Genomic DNA, 19,509 nt, shown 5'->3' on the forward strand with positions numbered 1-19,509 from the left:
GCGCCTGTAGTCCCAGCTACTCAGGAGGCTGAGGCAGGAGAATGGCGTAAACCTGGGAGGCGGAGCTTGCAGTGAGCTGAGATCCGGCCACTGCACTCCAGCCTGGGCGACAGAGCAAGACTCTGTCTCAAAAAAAAAAAAAAAATTAGAAAAAAATTTAAAAAGAAATTCCTTATAAACTATACAGTCTTTGGTATTTAGTTACAGCAACCAAAAATAGGCTAAGATACTCTGATCTGCCATTATATCACAGAATTCCTTGAGCCTGGTCCTAGGCCCTCTCCTTTATTCTTTATTCTCTCCCTAGGTAATCCCATCTATGCATGCAGCTCTGAGTCCAGTTACTTCCAAATTCACATCACCAACACAACTGCACCTCTGAGTACCAGACTCATTAATCCAACTATCTGCTTTACATCTGTACCTGACAGTTGACAGGCACTTCAAAATCTACATCTTCAAAGATAAATTAAATGCACACAGAATTGAGTTTACAGCCATGACTATTTGGAAAGATACGGAAGAACTTGGTAATACCTATTGGCTCCAGGGGGTAAGGAGGAGGAACTCGGTGGCTGGAGGATAAGACGGGGAGGCTTTTACAGATACACATTTTGAATTTTGGACTGTGTGCAAATACTACGAATTCAAACATAAGCAAAAACTAAAGAAGCAAATTAATTTTAAAATAAAACAATAAATGTATAATCCTGTCTCCCAAATTTGGTTGTCTGGGGTCCCCAACCTCAGTGAAAGGCTCTCCCAGCCAGTCAGCTCCACAGGACACCATCCTGACACCTCCTCCTTCCTCACCAACTACATCACATCTGTCACAGGGTCCTGTCAATTTTACCTCCAACATGTAACTTGAATCTGATTTGTGTGCTCTTTCTTCCACCATCACCGTAGTTCAAGCCACCAACTCACGAATGGTGACAATGGTCTCTCAATGTGCCTCACTATGCCTGCTTAATCCCCACTAACTTACTGTCTACACAGCATCCTGAGTGATATTTTCAAAACTTCATTGTATTTCGTCACCCTCCTGTTTAAAACCCTTGTCTGGCTCTCCGTTGCTCTAGGAATGAAGTCAAACCTCTTCAAAGGCTTGACTGGCCAGGTGTCATTTGGCTCCTGCCCATCACTTAGGCCTCAGCATCCTGAGCACGCCCTCATACCCTGAGCTCCAGGCACACTGCCCTTTCTTCAACCCCTTGGGTTCATCTTGTTCTCACTCACTGCAGGGACTTAGCATAGGCTACTCCCCCTGCCTGCTCCCTCCCTTGTTTGCCTGTTAACCTTTATTCATCCTTCAGATCTCAGTTATCACCTCTTTTGGGAAGCCTGTCTCAACTCCAGGCTAGGTCAGGTCTCTTCTTGTGTGTTTTCATAGCACTTTTCCATCATAGTAACTATCACAGTTTGTAAGTATACACTTGTGTGGGTATTTGACATCTGTTCTCCCTTTAGACTGTAAGTTTCGTGAGGGCAGGAGTTGCCTATTTGGTTCCCTGTTGCAGCCCCGGAACTCTACAGGGTGCCTGGAACATGGATGGCAATTTCTGTGCAGTGACTCCCTTTATAGGGTTGTACATGTGATCTGGGGGTGTGGGGTACAGAATCCAGTATTATGCCAAGCTGAGAACAGGATCAGAACTTTGGACTCCACAGCTAGTTCCTGTGTGACCCTTGGGACCCAATTTGCCTCCTTCTTTTTGTCTGAAAAAATAAAAATAAAAATACACACACACACAGACACAGACACAGACACAGACACACACACACACACACATATTTTGAGATGGAGCCTTGCTCTGTCACCCAGGCTGGAGTGCAGTGGCATGATCTCAGCTCACTGCAACCTCTGCCTCCCCGGTTCAAGCGATTCTCCTGCCTCAGCCTCCTGAGTAGCTGGGATTACAGGTGTGTGCCACCATGCCTGGCTAATTTTTGTATTTTTAGTGGAGATGGGGTTTCACCATGTTGGCCAGGCTGGTCTTGAACTCCTGACCTTGAGTGATCTGCCCACCTTGGCCTCCCAAAGTGCTGTGATTACAGGTGTGAGCCACCTTGCCTGGCCTGAAATATATTTTTGATCCTTCTATCTAAACTTCCCTGTATCACACACATGCATGTGCGTGCACCGATGCTTCTACATATGCCCTCAAGCACGCAGAGTCCAGTTTCTGAATTCCTGGCAAATGGGGCCACATAGGGAAGGAATCCCTGGAGATGCACCAGGGAAGCAAGGGCTTCAGAGGAAATCAGTCAAGCAGAAGTGGGTTCCAATATCAATCTGCTCTTTGTTAATATCATGACGTTGGCCAAATTAGCTCAAAGTCACTGACTCTGTTCCTCATATGTAAAATGAGGATGGACATAGACATCTCACAGATCAGATATGTTAGAAAGAATGAAAGTGAATGCAATATGCTGAATGCCTAGCACAGTGCACTCACCCCACAAATAAACAATAAACGGTAGTCACGGGTATACTAGGGCTATATGCCAGCCACACCAAGAAGAATCTCAGGACTAATCAGAAGATCATTCATGGTGTGCCTCAGGCTGTTGCAAACACACCCATCAAAAAAAGGAATTTTTAAAATAAAACAGGCAATCTGCTTCTCTGACTCTTAAGAGGGAAACTCAGCCGACTGCGTGGCACAACTGATTCAGAGCAACGGGGGCCAAGGGATCCGCCGGCGGGTGCAGAGGGTGGCAGAGGAGGGCAAGATGCAGGGGGGTGGGGGGGTGGGTGTGCAGGGAAAGCCAGAAAAGACCCCTCCCAATCCCTACCGGGGAGAGTGCATACTGTGGAGCCGAAAGACCCAGGTTCTGTCTGGGCTGCACATGCTATAGCTGGGCGACTCTGCACAAACTCCTTCCCCTTTCTGAGCCACTTGGTGGCTTTTCTGTCAATGATTCAATTTAAAAAACAAAGCCAGGCGTGGTGGCTCACACTGTAATCCCAGCACTTTGGGAGGCCAAGGCGGGTGGATCACTTGAGACCAGAAGTTCAAGACCAGCCTGGCCAATGTGGTGAAACTCCGTCTCTACTAAAAATACAAAAATCAGGCTGGTGTATTGGGGGCACCTGAAGACCTAGCCACTCGGGAGGCTGAGGCAGGAGAATGGCTTGAACCCGGGAGGCGGAGGTTGCAGTGAGCCAAGGTCGGGCCACTGCACTCCAGCCTGGGCGACAGAGCCAGACTCCATCATAGAAAACAAACAAACAAAAAGCAAGCAACAAGGCAGAGCACAGTAGCTCACACCTGTAATCTCAGCACTTTGGGAGGCCAAGGTGGACAGATCACTTGAGCCCAGGAGTTCAAAACCAGTCTTGCCAATATGGTGAAACTCCATCTCTTAAAAAAAAAAAAGTCGGGTGTGGTGGCAGGGACCCCTGTGTTCCCAGCTACTGGGGAGGCTGAGATGGGGAGGATAACTTGAGCCTGGGAGGTCAAGGCTACAGTGAGCTGAGATCGCACCACTGCACTCCAGCCTGGGTGACAGAGCGAGACCCTGTCTCAAAAAAATAAAACAAACAAACGAACAAAACTATACAGGTAAGAAAGACAGCCAGGAGCAATTCCAGGGGCACAAGCTCTGATTCCAGACCAAGATAATTCAGTCCCTTTCCATTCAAAAAGCATTTGGGGAAGGATGGGGTCGGGGACCAACCTGCTCTTGGGCCCATGCTCCAGCTCCACTCCAGAGTCCCTAATGAGTGAATTCGGCTGCCCAACTAGGGGCGCCAGGCCTTCTTACAGCCCAGACCCTGCAGAAAGGGCCTTGCGAACCCACTTGCAGTGATTGGCCCGAGGCTAATACCTGATCTGAACTGGGCCAATCAGATTCTCTGTCCCAAGGGCGTGAACTTAGGATGCGGGGCCTCTTAGGCCCTATGGTGGCCCCAAGAGAAGGGCTGCTTCCCCAAGGCCACAGTAAGTGGAGCAGAGAAAGCTGGTCCTGGCAAGAGGCTGCCGGGCAGCAGGAGAGACTGGGCTCCCGTGGCCCAGGGACTGCTGGGGACAGGAGCTGCTGCCGTGGACCATTATGGCTTCTGAGGTCCTGGTTCCAGGTCTAGGGAGAGGCCTGGCACCTCTGTCCCTGGCAGATACCCCTACTTCCTTCTGAATACACTTTCCCTTGGCTGTCTCCTGTTCCTTAGAAGTTACTTGGCCTACCTGAATCTGTTTCTTCCTGCGTCAAGTGGGAGTAGCAACGCCTGCTTTGCATGGTTGTGAAAACTCAGAGTATGACACACAGTAAACACTCTCTATGAGGTGCATTAAAAAGAATATTGTCATAGTCCACCAGTGCCAGCTTGAGGAAGTGGGGCAGTGGTGTGAAAAGGCTGGTAGGGCATGGGTGGGAGCCTCAGGTTACAGATAAAGATGGAATCTAGGTAGTGCTTGGTTCCATCCAGACCTGCGCTCTACCCAAAGCTCCTGCCCCTTTTGCCTGTTATGGTTTGAGTTGTGTATCCTCAAAAAGATATGTTGGCGTCCTAACCAGAACTCAGAATGTGGCCTTATTTGGAGATAGGGTTGTTACAGAGGTAATCAAGTTAAAATGAGGTCATTACGGTGAGCCCTAATTGAATATGACCCTTCTAAAAAGGAGACATTTGGATATAGACATATATGCACATGGAGAGAATGCCGTATGAAGATGAAGGCAGAGATCAGAGGATGCATCTACAAGCCGGGGAATGCCAGACTGCCAGCAAACCACCGGAAACCAAGGAGCGACATGGAACAGTCACTCTTACAGGCCTCAGAACTAACCAGCCCTGCTGACACTTTGATCCCAGACCTCCAGCCTTTAGAACTTGGAGACAGTTAATTTCTGTTGTTTAAGCCACCCCAGCTGTGGTCATTTGTTATGGTAGCCCTAGCAAATGCCCTTCTGTGGCTTTTATTTCCAGAAATAATTGGCCCCAGTTTTCTGATTGGAAAGGACTGAATCAGCTAATCTGTTGTTATCAAACTTGATTGTGCATTAGATCATCTGGGGAAGGTTTTACAACACTCTCCTGGATCAATGAACTCAGCATCCGAGGGTGCAACTAAGGCTTCGGTGATTTTTTAAAACTTCCCATGTGTTTCCAGCGTGCATCAAGATTGATAACCACGGGGCCGGGCGCGGTGGCTCAAGCCTGTAATCCCAGCACTTTGGGAGGCCGAGACGGGCAGATCACGAGGTCAGGAGATTAAGACCATCCTGGCTAACACGGTGAAACCCCGTCTCTACTAAAAAATACAAAAAATTAGCCGGGCGCGGTGGTGGGCGCCTGTAGTCCCAGCTACTCGGGAGGCTGAGGCAGGAGAATGGGGTAAACCCGGGAGGTAGAGCTTGCAGTGAGCTGAGATCCGGCCACTGCACTCCAGCCTGGGCGACAGAGCAAGACTCTGTCTCAAAAATAAATAAATAAATAAATAAATAAATAAATAAATAAATAAGATTGATAACCACTGAGCTAATCCACACTGAGGTGTTAGCAGCTGAAGACCATTTATTAGAATTCCTTTACAGTGGGCACAAAGCCTGAAGCCAAAGAACTATGTGAAAGAGAGCAATGTTGGAGACACTAGGGACAGCTCTTTCAGGAAGATAGTTGGGGGAAGTGGACTATTTCTGGCATCACTGAAATTTTACTGTATCTGGCTAGTCCTATTTCTAGCGGTGCTTTGGGGGCTTAGGAGGAAGAACAGGCAGGCAAAGTCATTCCATTTGCTCCCTCCACTCTCTTCAAAACTCTAACACAGTGGTTCTCAGCATTTGGCTCCATTAGAATCACCTGGAGGTGATCACTGAACCAGATTGCAGGGCCTGGTCCCCAGTTTCTCATTCAGTAGGGTGAGGTGAGTCCTAAAAGTGCATTTCTAACAAGTGCCTCTCCGTAGAAGAATAGGTTCTGCAGGCAGGGAACTTAGGGCCCATTCGTGCTGACTTCCTAAAGCTGAATCAAGAGAAAACACCAAGGTCTGGGGCAGGGAATCTGAGGCCAATTCATGATAATTTCCTAAATTAAATAAAAGGGAAAACACCTGGGTCTGGGGGCAGGGAACCTAAGGCCAATTAATGAAAACTTCCTAAAGCTAAACCGAAAGGAAAAACCCCACATTCGCAGGCCCAAAGGCTACTCTCTCTACACCCTTCCCCCTCCCCCAGGTCTCAGAGGGAAAGGGAGAGTGCCTTAGATTGGCCTCGGGCCAAGCATGGGCCATCTCTTTAATCTACATAGGCCACCATTCACTTCAGCCTTTAATTAGCCACGGACCTAATCCTTCATCCAGATAAGGGGTAACCGATAGGGACTTCAAAAGGAATACTTAAAACCCAGAAAACACTGTAAACTCTGGCTCAGGCTGCCCCCACCCTGCGGAGTGCTTTCTTGCTGTAACAAATCCCTGCTTTTGCTGCTGCATTCGTTTCATTCCTTTGTTACTTTGTGTGTTTTGTTCGATTCCAAGTTCAAAACATCAAGGACCTGGACAACTCACTCAAGGCTTTCCTTCTGGTAACACCTAGGTGATGCTGCCTCCACCCTCCTCAAAACTCTAACCCAGTGGTTCTAGCATTCGGCTCCATTAGAACCACCTGGAGGTGATCACAGACCCAGATTGCAGGACGCAGCCCCCAGTTTCTCATTCAGTAGGGTGACGCTGCTGGTGGTCCCGGAACTGTACTTTTAGAGCTTTGGCTGAAAGGATTCTGTAAGACCTTAGAGTGAAAAGGACACCAAGGATACCCTCAGGGTCCCAGCAGGCCAGGGTCTCCTCTCCTCTCACACTGCTCTGCTAACACCGTTCCTGCCAGGCAGGGGCTAGTCTGTGATGCAGCACTTCTTATCTTGGGGAAGGGAAGTTTTGGGACACGCAGTCATTACCAGAACCAGGGTCAATGGATCAAGAGTGAAAGGACACAGGTTCTGGTGAACAGAATTGAGGCAGAGTGTGTAGAACAGATACATTCATGGACTCTAGAGTCAAACTAACTGGTGTTCAAAATTTAGCTGTGCCAGTAACAACTGTGTGAACTGCGGTAAATGAATTACTTTCTTTCAGCCTGTTATGGTACCTAGGAAATAAAGATGATATAATAGTGCCGTGTCTACCTCCTGCAGCAGAATAAAGTTTAAATGACACAGTATATGTAAAGAGCTTATCACTCTCTAACACTTGGTGGTAGCTCAATAAATAGTAGCTATTATTAATGAGAATTCTTTGAAGATGCACAGGCTTTCTTGGTGAGGTAATGATCTCCCCATCCTTGGGAGTATATAAGCAGAAGCTGGAGTTATATCAGGGATTAAAGCAGAAGATCTGAGACCGGGAGTGTTGGAGGAGGAGGCTGGTTCTTCTGCTCCAGATCACATAATAGAACTGGAATAAGCATTTGTAAATCCACGATTCACTTCTGAAGTGTGGCAAGACTGGGCGACCTGAAAGTCTTCCCTGTGGAATTCCTTCTAGAATCTTCCTACCACACCTTTTCCAGGCACCAACAAGAGCCACCCTTGCTGGAAAGCTGGACTCTTTTCTGAAAGACCACAGGGTATGTAAAAGTCACTGCCGTGATTCTAATCAGATGCCAAGGAAGCAAGGTATGACAGCAGCGACTGCCTCACCCTGCACCAGTGTGCAAGGGGTTGGGGAGCTGGCTGGGTTTGCCCTCTGCAAAGCTGGGTGTCAAGACTGAGTCAGGCCTAGGCCAGCGGCCAACCTGGGGAACTAGAAGGTGCGGTCAGTAAATGTGTGTTGAACAGGAAGACAAAGGAAGAAATGAGGTGTTGTTATCTCCCAACAATTCTTTTGGGGGGACTTTACAGGATGCCTGACGGCACTTGGAGGAGGGGTATAGAGTGATCAAAAGATCATTCAGGGCTGGAGACAGTGGCTTACGCTTGTAATCCCAGCACTTTGGGAGGCCGAGGCAGGTGTATCACTTGAGGTCAGGAGTTCGAGACCAGCCTGGCCAACATGGCGAAACAAAAAATACAAAAATTAGCCGGGTGTGGTGGTGCACACCTGTAATCTCAGTTACTCAGGAGGCTGAGGCAGGAGAATCACTTGATCCTGGGAGGCGGAGGTTGCAGTGAGCCGAAATCACACCATTGCACTCCAGCCTGGGTGACAGAGTGACACTCTGTCTCAAAAAAAAAAAAAAAAAAAAGAATTCAGGCACATGCATAACTGGATACCACAGGTTACAGTAAATTCTCCTCCAGAAAAACTAATAGGCCAATTCCTCTTCATCCTTTAAATTTCTGTTTAAACATCATTTCCTCCAGGATGCCTTCACCAATCCTTAGCACCAAGTTAAGGGCCCCATTTCTGTGTTCCCATTGTTCCCTGTTTCTCTCCAGCAACACACTTATCCCCCTCTGTTGTAACTCCTCCTGATGAATGGCTCATCCTCCTCGATCTGCCATCAGCTATGTGAACATAGGGGTTGGTCTGTCTTGGTGACCATTGAATCCCCAGGGCCTAGTACAGTGCCTGGCACTGTGGGCTTCTCATATGTACCAGAATGAATGAATGTCTTTAGGCAAGTCCCTCAACTTCTCTGAGCCTCAGTTTCTGCACCTATAAAATAAGGACTAATGACATCTCGTTGCAGGCTAACTCTGAAGATGAATGAAAAGCAGCTGTTACAGTGCCTGTCATGAAGTGCTCGGTAAGCAGTCACAGTTATTATTATCTTGTAATTGTTAATTTATTAAGTTATACAAAACTGAGGAGATACTGGCTTTTCATCTCTTCAGTTGGTTGGAGGCTATTATCAGTGATCTTTCTAAACCACACATCTAGCTGTCTTCCCTGGCTCTGACAGACCTCAGTAATATGGTCCCAACTTTCTTTTCCATTTCCATCTCCCACGACTCCTCACTCCCCAATTCCAGTTGTACCAAACTACAGACCATCCCCCACTGGGCCTTTATTCACTCAACCTCAGCTCAGCTCACCGCTTTCCCATTCTCAGGTTCCTGCTCACTCTTCAAGACCCATCTTTAATGTCATCTCCTCTGCCAGGCCCCACTAGACTCCCACAGCACAGCTCACACCAGCCTTCCACTCATGTTAGATGACTGACTGCCTGTCTCCCCTGTTAGAAGGTGTGGTAGGTATCACATTGTGCTTATGTCTGAATCACCAGCACACAGCAGTATGTGATGTGACTCATTCAAGCATGGGCTGTCGAATTGAATTGACCTGACATAAAGGAGCAAGTTCTGGTTCAAGAACCCCTGAAATCCCATCCCGAAGTGCATGGAAGGCTTGGTGGATGGGGAGAGGAGAGAGGAGCTCTGATGTTCTGCTTTGAGGCATTGGCTTTTAAAAAAGACTGTGATCCAGTCCCAGAGTGAGCCTGGGGCAGGAATCTCGTATTAGTACACAAGGGCAAACCGTCAGAGGAGCTTGACGTTAGGTCCCCTTCCCTGTGCCTAGTGCCGCCAAGGACCCACATCTCCCTCCTCCTCTGGCACTAGTGTAGGGGTCTACTGGAGGAATTATTCCAGCACCTTCCACCCAAGGTCTTCCCAAGCTCCAAGACCTTCCCAAGCTCCATTCCCTTAACCATCAGACAACTAGTTAGACTGAATACAAGGAAATTAACACGAGTCGAAAAGCCTGATTAAAGTAAAGAATGATGACCCCTACTACTGGTCCACAAAGAGAAGGTGGTTGTCCTCACAATTCGCCAGTGCTAAGAACTTTCTCTCTCTCCCTCCTCACCTGACTACCTCCTACTTTGTCATCAAGGCCTCCTCTTCAAGAAGCTCCTCCCATTCCAAACCGAGCTAACTGCCTTTCTCAGTGCCCCCAGGGCACCTGACAGCGAATCAGCTGCTTAGGATTTGACTTGCAATCCCTCAGTGCAAGGCCCCGCTGCTACCCCAGCTCTTGGCAAGCTGTTCCAGGCACAGTGGGTGTTCAGGAACCATTTATTGAGCCAAACCAAACTTCCCAGCAAGGCAGCCTTGTCTCCTGCCCTCAGCCTGGTGGGAAAGTATTTTTAGGTTTGCCAGGATAAAACCACGAAGACACAGGTGAGACTCTACAACACAATGTTGGGTGTTCTGAGAACAGCAGGCGGGAGATGTGCTGAACCAGCTGTTTCCATAGGATCAGACTAATAAAGGGGAATGGTCTAGTCTAGTGCAGTACTTCTCTGGCCACACATTGGAACTACTGAGGAGCTTAAAAGCAAAACAAAACAGTGTCTGGGTCCTGCCCTCAGAGATACTGATCTAATTGGTCTATAGCAGGATGTGGGCATCTTACAAGGTCCGTGTATACTCAGAGAAAGGTGACCCCACATACGGGGCTTACACACAGCACTGGGATTGGCATGGGCACTGTCAGCTGAGGATTCTCTGCAGCAGGGCTCCTCTGGGGTCAGCATGGCACGGGCCTGAGCTGCCCGAGGGTGTGCCTCAGCAGACAGAAAGGCTAGTATGCTCCCTTGACCAGCTGGACGCATGGACAAAGAGTGTCCTGTGCTCCTTTTACTGTCCAGTGTGTCATTTTTCCTTTTCCTATAGGGATGACGGGTGCCTTCCCAGCACAGCAAACCAGTTACAGGAGTGGCGAGTCATTTCCAACTTGAAACTTACCAATCCCTGTCCCTCCCACTCTCATTCCTGCTGGATAAGTAATTACTTTCCAACCCAAAGCCCATTTTGCAGGGAAAATCCAGGTGCAGAGAAGCCAGCGTCTTGAGTGCACAAGCAATGGGGCTCCAGCGTCAGTGGGGTCTCTGAGTGGGGCAGTGGCTAAGTTCCCATGGGTGCATGTTAGGGCAGCTTCCATTCCCTCTTCCCTTGCCAGGTCCCCAGAGGTATTGTGCACCTATTTTTTGAGCACCTGCTGTATGCCTGCAATTCTCTTCTCCACCCTGTCCTGCTGTACACACTTATTCATCTTTCAAGACTCAACCTCACCTTCTCCATGAAGCGTTTTCTGACTCACCAGGCAGGAGGCCTCCCATGACTGGCAGAAGCAACACACATTCTCTTTGGAAGAACTCAACTTCAATCCAGGCCGACAAAAATTGGAGTAAAGCCTTTTTGTGAGTTTTAGAGACAGGGTCTCACTATATTGCCCAGGCTGGTCTCAAACTCCTGAGCTCAAGTGATCCTCCCACCTCGGCCTCCCACATAGCTGGGACTGCAGGTGTGTGCCACTGTGCCCAGCTCCAAAGCTATTGATTTATAACATGAATCCTGACTTTAGATATAGTAAAAGTTTTTGTTTCCCCCCCCCCAAAAAGTCTTACATCAGATAAGGGATATAGCTGTCCTTAGGTCCTAGGGATAATGGAGAGGAGAGTCTCCTGGCCCTTGCCCTGCTCCAGACCAGTAGGGAGTATACTCAGGAAGGCTCTTGGAGATCAGGAAGTAAGACATTTGTGTGACTTTCCGGTTGACTCTATCCCCCCCAACAGCTTCAATTTTGTCTTTCAGGCATTTTCTGAGATGGGGAGGAGGTGTGTGTGCAGGGGTGCCTGTCAGCCAGGGAGCTGGCACCTCTTCCATACGATGTGCGCCATCACTAGCACTGCACACATCACCCTGTATGAGGAGTCTCTCTCCCCTGAGTGAGGGCTAAAAGCTGAAAGCTTAATTGTCCATCAGTGGGGCCTGGCTAAGTAAAAAGCAGCATATTTATATGATGACATATGTAGAGAAGTTGAAAGGAATGCACTTCCTTTATCAGCATGGATAGAGCTAAAAACATTGGTGTAGAAACCAAGTTGCTGAGTAAACAGTACAGAATGATTGCATTTCTTTTTTTGAGATGGAGTCTCACTCTGTTGCCAGGCTGGAGTGCAGTGGCATGATCTCGGCTCACTGCAACCTCTGCTTCCTCGTTCAAGTGATTCTCCTGCCTCAGCCTCCCGAGTAGCTGAGTCTACAGGCGTCTGCCACCACGCCTGGCTAATTTTTGTATTTTTAGTAGAGATGGGGTTGCACCGTGTTGGCCAGGATGGTCTCGATCTCTTGACCTTGTGATCTGCCCGGCTCGGCCTCCCAAATTGCTGGGATTACAGGCATGACCACAGTGCCCGGCCCCATGATTGCATTTTTTTTAAAGTACATTGGAAACTCACTTTTTTTTTTTCCAGTCAGTACATTTGTATGTATGCAAAAATATTTTTTATAAATCTGAAAGGACAGTGCAGAGTGAGACCATTTGTCTGTTTGATCAGGGATCAGCACACGGCCCACAGCAGCATAGTAGGTGCTTCTAAGATATTTGCCACATGGATGACAGCACTGGGCAGCTGCTGAGGACTTATGGAGTGATGGACCCAGAATCTCATGAAGGGCCTCGAGGGGATTCCTCCTATACTGGCTCCCTCCTCATCCCACCCGCCTCAACCTTCCACTAAGCCCAGAACCCACGGCTCCATTCTGGCTGTGGCATCCCTGGGTCTGTCCACTCCCTCCTCAGCTTTGGATTCAGCCCTAGCCCTGTTCCTCTATTTTCCTGAGGACTGGCCCCACTGTGTGTATGTGTGTGTGTTGGGGGAGCTGACTGTTACTTCGAAATTGGGATGGGAACAAAGCAAGCTGATTCTGGCCCAGGCCATTAACTAAACTATCCTACTGTGGTCTCAGATCCAGTGCCTCCAAATGAGAGGGAGCACTGGGTGGGTACTCGTGAGCCTGATGGCTAATGTACTGGGAAAGGACATGAACAAATGTTCTAGAAAGATGCCTTGCCTGGTGGGGAGGCCTGCCAGCTTTCCAAGCCCATAAGTGCTTGTCCTAGTCGGCTTGGGCTGCTGTAACAGATGACCATAGACTGATGTGGCTTAAATCACAGTTATTTCTCACAGCTCTGGAGAGGCTGGGAAACTCAAGATCAAGGTGCCAGTTTTTGGTGAGGGCCTTCTTTCTGGCTTGCTAATATCCATTTTCTCTGTGTCCTCACACAGCTGGGAGGGAGAGCTCTGGTCCCTCTTCCTCTTCTTATAAGGACACTAATCCCATTATGGGGTCCCACCTCATGACTTCATCTAAACCAAATCACCTCCCTAAATCCCCTCCTCCAAATACCGTCACATTGGAGGTTAGGGCTTGAATATATGAATCTCGGGAGGACCCATACATTTGTAGGGGAAATGTTTCAAAAGCAGGGTGTTTGGCATGCTTTAACTCAGACTTCAGGGTAAATGGTGAACATCAGAGGTTCTGGATGAAGCTTTTGACACAGGCAGAAGAGGTAGAGAATGCAGGGAACTGGTAGGAAGGAGGAGGCCTACTCTTCATCATTATGGCTGGCTCCAAAGCGCAGGCTTCATTCAGGCAGGCACACATTCATTTAACGTCTTTTAAAGGGGCAGGCCTTGGCTAGCACTGGGCAAGTGCTAGGGACCCCGAGTTGAAACAGAGGGCTTGCCCTCCTGGAGCTTACTGCTGTGCATGAGACAGGTCTCAATGGAAAACTGCAAACTTTTACCTGGCCTCCAGGTTTTGCATGTGCTGTTTTGTCTGGGACGCCCTGCATTCCCTTTGTCCTGTCCCCCTAGCTGCTCCTACCCATCTGGCAGGTATGGGTAGGTGGGGCTGTTCTGGGGAAGTTTGCTCAAGTCTGGATTCTGAGACACTAGGGATCCCAGAACATGGCACCTCTTGCCTCTCAAGGCTTGCCATTGCAAGGCTGCCCCTCTTGTTCGTTTGTCTGTCTTCCCCATGACACCTGAGCTTCCTGAGAACAAAACTGTGAACCACCATATCCTAGGTACCTACTGTGGCCTGCTTCCTGCAGGGAAAGGGTGCAGTCAATGAGTGAGTGAATGAATGAATTATACACTATTACGAATGGCTGGTCCCTAAGCATGATGGGTATCTGAACAGATGTGTAAGTATGGTGATTGGAAACAAGTGCTAAAGGTTTGAGAAATAATAGAAAAAGCCACTGCAATGACGAACACACTCATCCACCTGCTCGAGACTAACAACTAACTATTTCTTGATCCACAGCTGCCAGAGGAACACGCCTCTGTCTTACTGGGTTTCTGAGATTTGCAACCTCCGAAGCTGGGCTCTAGCCAGAGGGGTGTAAAGGTCAAAAGTGTTAGATCATTCAGTCACCTTGTATAAGTAACATAACATTTCTTTCTTTCTCTTTCCCTCCTTGTCTTTTTCTTTAGTTTTGGAGAAGGTCTCATTCTGTTGCCCAGGCTAGAGTGCAGTGGCACAATCAGGGCTCACTGAAGCCTCAATCTTCTGGGCTCACGTGATCCTCCCACCTCAGCTCCCCTGTCCCCCAACCCCAGTAGGTGGGCCTACAGGCACAGGCCACCACACCCAGCTAATATTTTCATATTTTTACTACAGTTTTGCCATGTTGCCCAGGCTGGTCTTGAACTCCTGGACTCAAGGAATCCGCCGGCCTCAGCCTCCCAAAATGCTGGGAATACAGGCGTGAGCCACCACGATCAGCTGATAACATTTTTGTGCCTCAGTTTCCTCACTTGTGAAACAGGAATAAGAGTAGTTTATTAGGGTTGCCCTAAGGACTAAATGAGACGGGTCTTGTAAAGTCTAAGGGATGGTGAATGCATAAATGCTTAATAAATGCTTGCTCTTACTAGGAGGCCTCTCACCTCCAGTGGCCCTGCTCTGTCATTCTCTAAACCTCAGTTGGTCCATCTGTAAGATGGGCATGCGAATGGTAATGATTAAATGAGAAAGTAAAACTGTGCTAGGATCTGTTAGTTGTGTCCAGGAGAGCCTGTGGGACTATGCTTCACATCCAGGCTCACCAGGCTGGGGATTCCAGGTCCCGGCCATCCAAAGCGAATCTGCTCAGTGCGCTGGTGGAGAGGACCACCTCCAGCCTGGGGGCTTCAGACCACAACGCCCAACCCAAGCCCCAGAACCCTTTTTCTCACGGGAGCAGGCTGCTGTGGGTTCGTCTGACTGATCAGGGAGGCCTGATTATTCTCCCGGGAGATGACCTGGGAAGGCCATGGTGGGTCCCCACAGTAGGGGGCGGCGCACGGACTGCAATCTGGTTATTCCAGGAAAAAGAAAAAAATGTTGCAGAGGCGGCGGCCATAGGGTTGGGAGCCGGTTATCTCTGGGCCACCTTCCAGCTCTGATAACTGCAGGCCGGGCTCACTGGGTGGGGCTGGCGCCCCGAAGTGGGCCGGGGCGCCGCGGTCTGTAGCCTCTGCTTTGCCCGGCCCCTCCCGCCACGGTCGGGCGCCGGGTCTCCAGGGCGCGCCCAGCCCCATGAGGAAGCAGCGCGGTGCCTGTCAGCCCGAGCTCACCGCGTGCCCTCAGCCGGACAAGGTGGGCAAGGGCCAGGGGGGTCGCTGCTAGACCCCGGGACCCGCACGCACTCCCCTACCCATCCCCGCTCCCCCAGCACCCGGGGCATCCCCCGGAGCTTACTCTGCAGACAGCGGGCTGCGGCCAGGCAGAGGGCGAAGAGTCCTAGGGAGATGCCTCGGGTCTTCCTCCTCCCGCTCGGCAGAGGCCTCATGGGCGAGCCCGGAGCGGCGCGGGCTGGGGTGTGTGCTCGCTGCACCGCGCTGCAGCTCCTATGCAGCCTTCTCTCTTCCTCTGCCTCTGGCTCCTGCAGGTTCTTTAGGGCCAGATGCAGATGAGCTGGTTGTACTCTGGTTGAACCAGTTCCCAAGGATAGAGAAGGGGAGGGGGAGCTGCGGGGGGAAAGAATTAATATGGGAAGGAATGGGAATGCACAGACTCAGAGGTAAATAATGGCAAATAATGAGCACCCTCCTTCCGTTCACACCCATTTTACTGGTATTGATTCAAGGTTCGGCTGGATGCTAGGTGGCAGGAAGGGAAAGTACTAGCTATTGCTTCAGGACAGCTAGTCATTGGCATCATGGGCAAAGGGAAGGCTTTTAGGAAAGTGAAATGACAGCCTGGAGTGAGAGGGATGAGGGGAGGGGGCGGGGAGACTCAGGCTACCCTGATGGGAACCACTGCACAATGATGATATCCATCCATCTATCCACCCATCTGTCCATCCATCCATCCACCCAGGAAATGTTCACCAATCGCCTGCTTATTTGCACAGGGCCTCGCGCGTGGCAGTCACTCAAAGAAACTGGTGGAACGAAGCTAGGCACTGCTAAGTGCTGGGGATACAAGGATGTGGGCACCTCTTTAGAAATCCTAGCAAGAGCCGGGCGCGGTGGCTCACGCCTGTAATCCCAGCACTTTGGGAGGCCGAGGTGGGCAGATCACAAGGTCAGGAGAAACCCCGTCTCTATTAAAAAAATACAAAAAAAAAAAAAAAAAAAAATTAGCCGGGCGCGGTGGCGGGCGCCTGTAGTCCCAGCTACTCAGGAGGCTGAGGCAGGAGAATGGCGTGAACCCGGGAGGCAGAGCTTGCAGTGAGCCGAGATCGGGCCACTGCACTCCAGCCTGGGGGACAGAGCTAGACCCCGTCTCAAAAAAAAAAAAAAAAAAAAAAAAGAAATCCTAGCAAGGGATGGGGGCTGCAAAAAATGAGCAACTGCTGTACAATTCATACGCCGTTAGGCTCACAGAGGCCCAGCGTGCTCTGGGGGCTCAGAGCAAGTGTAATTAGCCCCCAGGAGAGGTCGATGGAGGGGTGGGACAATCAGTTTTGGTCCAAACTAGTCACGAAATTCTATTTCACTTTGTCAAAACTAGAATTTCTAGCTTCACTTGCCACAAGGGGTAGCAGTGTGACCCGGTGCTGGCCAGTGATATTTAAGGGGAAGTCTTTTTGAGGTGTTTCTGGAAAATTTTTTGCTTTCCTCATAAAAAGGACAGCTAAGGCTGGGACTACCCCTCCCCCTTTCTTTCTGCCTTGAAAACATTTATTCTGTCCAGATCTGTGGCATATGTCTTGCATCTATTAAGTTACATAAATGAATGAAAAAACCATCATGCTAAGTAAGGATGGTGGAGCAGGAAGATAGAAAGACCTAGAAGGGCCGGGCGTGATGGTTCACACCTGTGATCCCAGCACTTTGGGAGGCCGAGGCAGGTGGATTGCATGAGCCCAGGAGTTTGAGGCCAGCCTGGACAAATATACTGAGACCCCATCTCTACAAAAAATACAAAAATTAGCCTGGGCATGGTGGCCCATGTCTGTAGTACTAGCTACTCGGGAGGCTGAGGCAGGAAGATCACTTAAGTCCAGGAGGCAGAGGTTGTAGTGAGCCGTGATTGTACCACTGCACTCCAGACTGGGTGACAGAATGAGACTCTGTTTTAAAAAAAGAAAGAAAAAAAGGAAGACATAGAAGATTATTGTAATCCACTGTACTTTCCAATCTTCTTCTGGTTTCTAAAGGAGATTTCTTACCGATTCCAATGTATTCCTGGTGAGGCTGGTAATAGTGGTACCCTGCTGACTGGCTTGGGGTGGGTTTGTCAACCATGCTGTCCATTTGAAGTACCCTGTCTGCCAACCAAAGTATTTGGTTCAAGGATGGGCAGACAGGGCCATCAGAGTCTTCTCTGGAAATGTATGGCCACTGCTGGGATGCTAAAAATGGGATATGAACCTGGGGGTACTGGTGGACCATCTTGTCTGTCATGTGGAGAGGTCCTGGGTTAAGAATGAAACCAAGATGAGACAAACTGAGCTGGGAACTAAGGAAAGAGATAAAGGCCTAACTACATGGGTTGAGTTCTGGGATTCTGCACGGTTGGGTTTGCCATTTATCAGCAAATAAATGCCCTCTTTTGCCTCAGCAAATTTAAGTTGCATTTTTATGATATAAAATTGAGAATGTCCTGCTAAAACAAGTGGTCTTCTTGACATTTTTCTGTTTTCTTTATTAGACATAAAGGGCTTCAGGAATCACTTGCATTCATTTGTTTATCCATCAAACATTTATCAAATCTGCCCCCATATCAGGCAATGTGCTAGGCACTGCAGCTCCAAAGATGAATAATAACTCGTAACTCCTAGTCTCAAAATACTCACAAACTAGTGGAGACAAAATGATTCAAGTTGAGAAAGCCTTCCAGACACAGAGGTTTCTCCTGCTAAGGCTAAGTTGAGAGGAAACTGGCTGTTCTGCTTACTGCTATGAACCCTCGAAATCTGAGATAGGTCTCAATTTAGAAAGTTTATTTTGCCGAGGTTGAGGATGCATGTCTGTGATATAGCCTCAGTAGGTCCTGAACACACGTGCTCAAGATAGTCAGAGCACAGCTTGGTTTTAAACATTTTAGGGAGACATGAGACATCAATCAACATATACAAGATGAACATTGGTTCTGTCTGGAGAGGCAGGTCAACTTGAAGCAAGGTGGGAAGACTCAATGCAGGAAGGGGTGTTCCAGGTCACAGATGGCTAAGAGACAAATGGTGGCTTTTTCTTGAGTTTCTGATTAGCCTCTCCAAAGGAGATAATCAGATATGCATTTATCTCAGTGAGCAGAGAGATGAATTTGAATATAACGGTAGGCAGGTTTGCCCTAAGCAGTTCCCAGTCTGACTTTTTCCTTTAATTTAGTGATTTGGGGGCCCCAAGAATTTTTTTCCTTTCACATTTCCCCCCTTTTCTTTTTAAAATTTTTTTTGAGGCCGGGCGCAGTGCCTCAAGCCTGTAATCCCAGCACTTTGGGAGGCCGAGACGGGCAGATCACAAGGTCAGGAGATCGAGACCATCCTGGCTAACACGGTGAAACCCCCTCTCTACTAAAAAGTACAAAAAACTAGCTGGGCGAGGTGGCGGGCGCCTGTAGTCCCAGCTACTCGGGAGGCTGAGGCAGGAGAATGGTGTAAACCCGGGAGGTGAGCTGAGATCCGGCCACTGCACTGCAGCCTGGGTGACAGGGTGAGAGTCTGTCTCAAAAAAAAAAAAAAAATTTTTGAGAAGGCACTTTAGAAGAAAATGAGTCTCTGGGCTCTGGTTTCATTGGATCTCTCATGGCTTAGAATGGTTTATTCCTAGACAGGTAGGTGCTGAGTTATTAGGAAAGCTCATTATTAGCAGGTTGTGAAGTCTCATGTCCTATGACAATAGGGGGAGGAAGGGAGAAAAACAGTAAACTAAAGAATAATCCTGAAAAATTGATATAGGCCACATTATACTGTGTAGACAAGGATGAGGACAGTTTTCCCAAGGGCTTTCATTGGCTCCATAAGTCAAGTTTGATTCCTTAAAGGAAAGTACACCATTCCAGTCAAAGCCTTGGTAAAATAACCAGTTTCTCCAGTTTTGTCCTGTTACAAATGAAAACAGATTCTTGTTGCACTTATGCAAATAAGTGTATTGTCATGAGTTAATAATGCTCACAAATAGTTTCCAAATTCTGTAGAAATCAAGTAGAGAGAAAACAAATATACTCCACCTTTTGTTCATAGGAGTATATTTTACTCAATTGTTAAACGTTGTAAATAACTTAAAAGTTTTCTTGACTCTGACAAACAAAACAAAGGATCAGCAATGTTTTAGTTAGAAAGATTACTTTAGACTTCTATTAGCTTAGTCCATGTAGATAATTTTTGTTATGTT

General features: G+C 48.5%; 1 protein-coding gene across 1 annotated transcript in view; it reads right to left on the reverse strand.

The window, feature by feature from the left end:
- The window catches only part of VSTM5 (V-set and transmembrane domain containing 5), a 33,519-nt gene extending 18,004 nt beyond the window's left edge, over window positions 1–15,515 (reverse strand). Inside the window, exon 1 of the mRNA XM_025357953.1 lies at window positions 15,425–15,515. Coding sequence (XP_025213738.1) covers window positions 15,425–15,515 — 91 coding nt within the window. The remainder of the gene's footprint in view (window positions 1–15,424) is intronic.
- Between the last annotated feature and the right edge of the window lie 3,994 nt (window positions 15,516–19,509).

The sequence above is a fragment of the Theropithecus gelada genome, chromosome 14 (assembly GCF_003255815.1).
Source record: "Theropithecus gelada isolate Dixy chromosome 14, Tgel_1.0, whole genome shotgun sequence".
In the NCBI taxonomy this organism is placed as follows: Eukaryota; Metazoa; Chordata; class Mammalia; order Primates; family Cercopithecidae; genus Theropithecus; species Theropithecus gelada.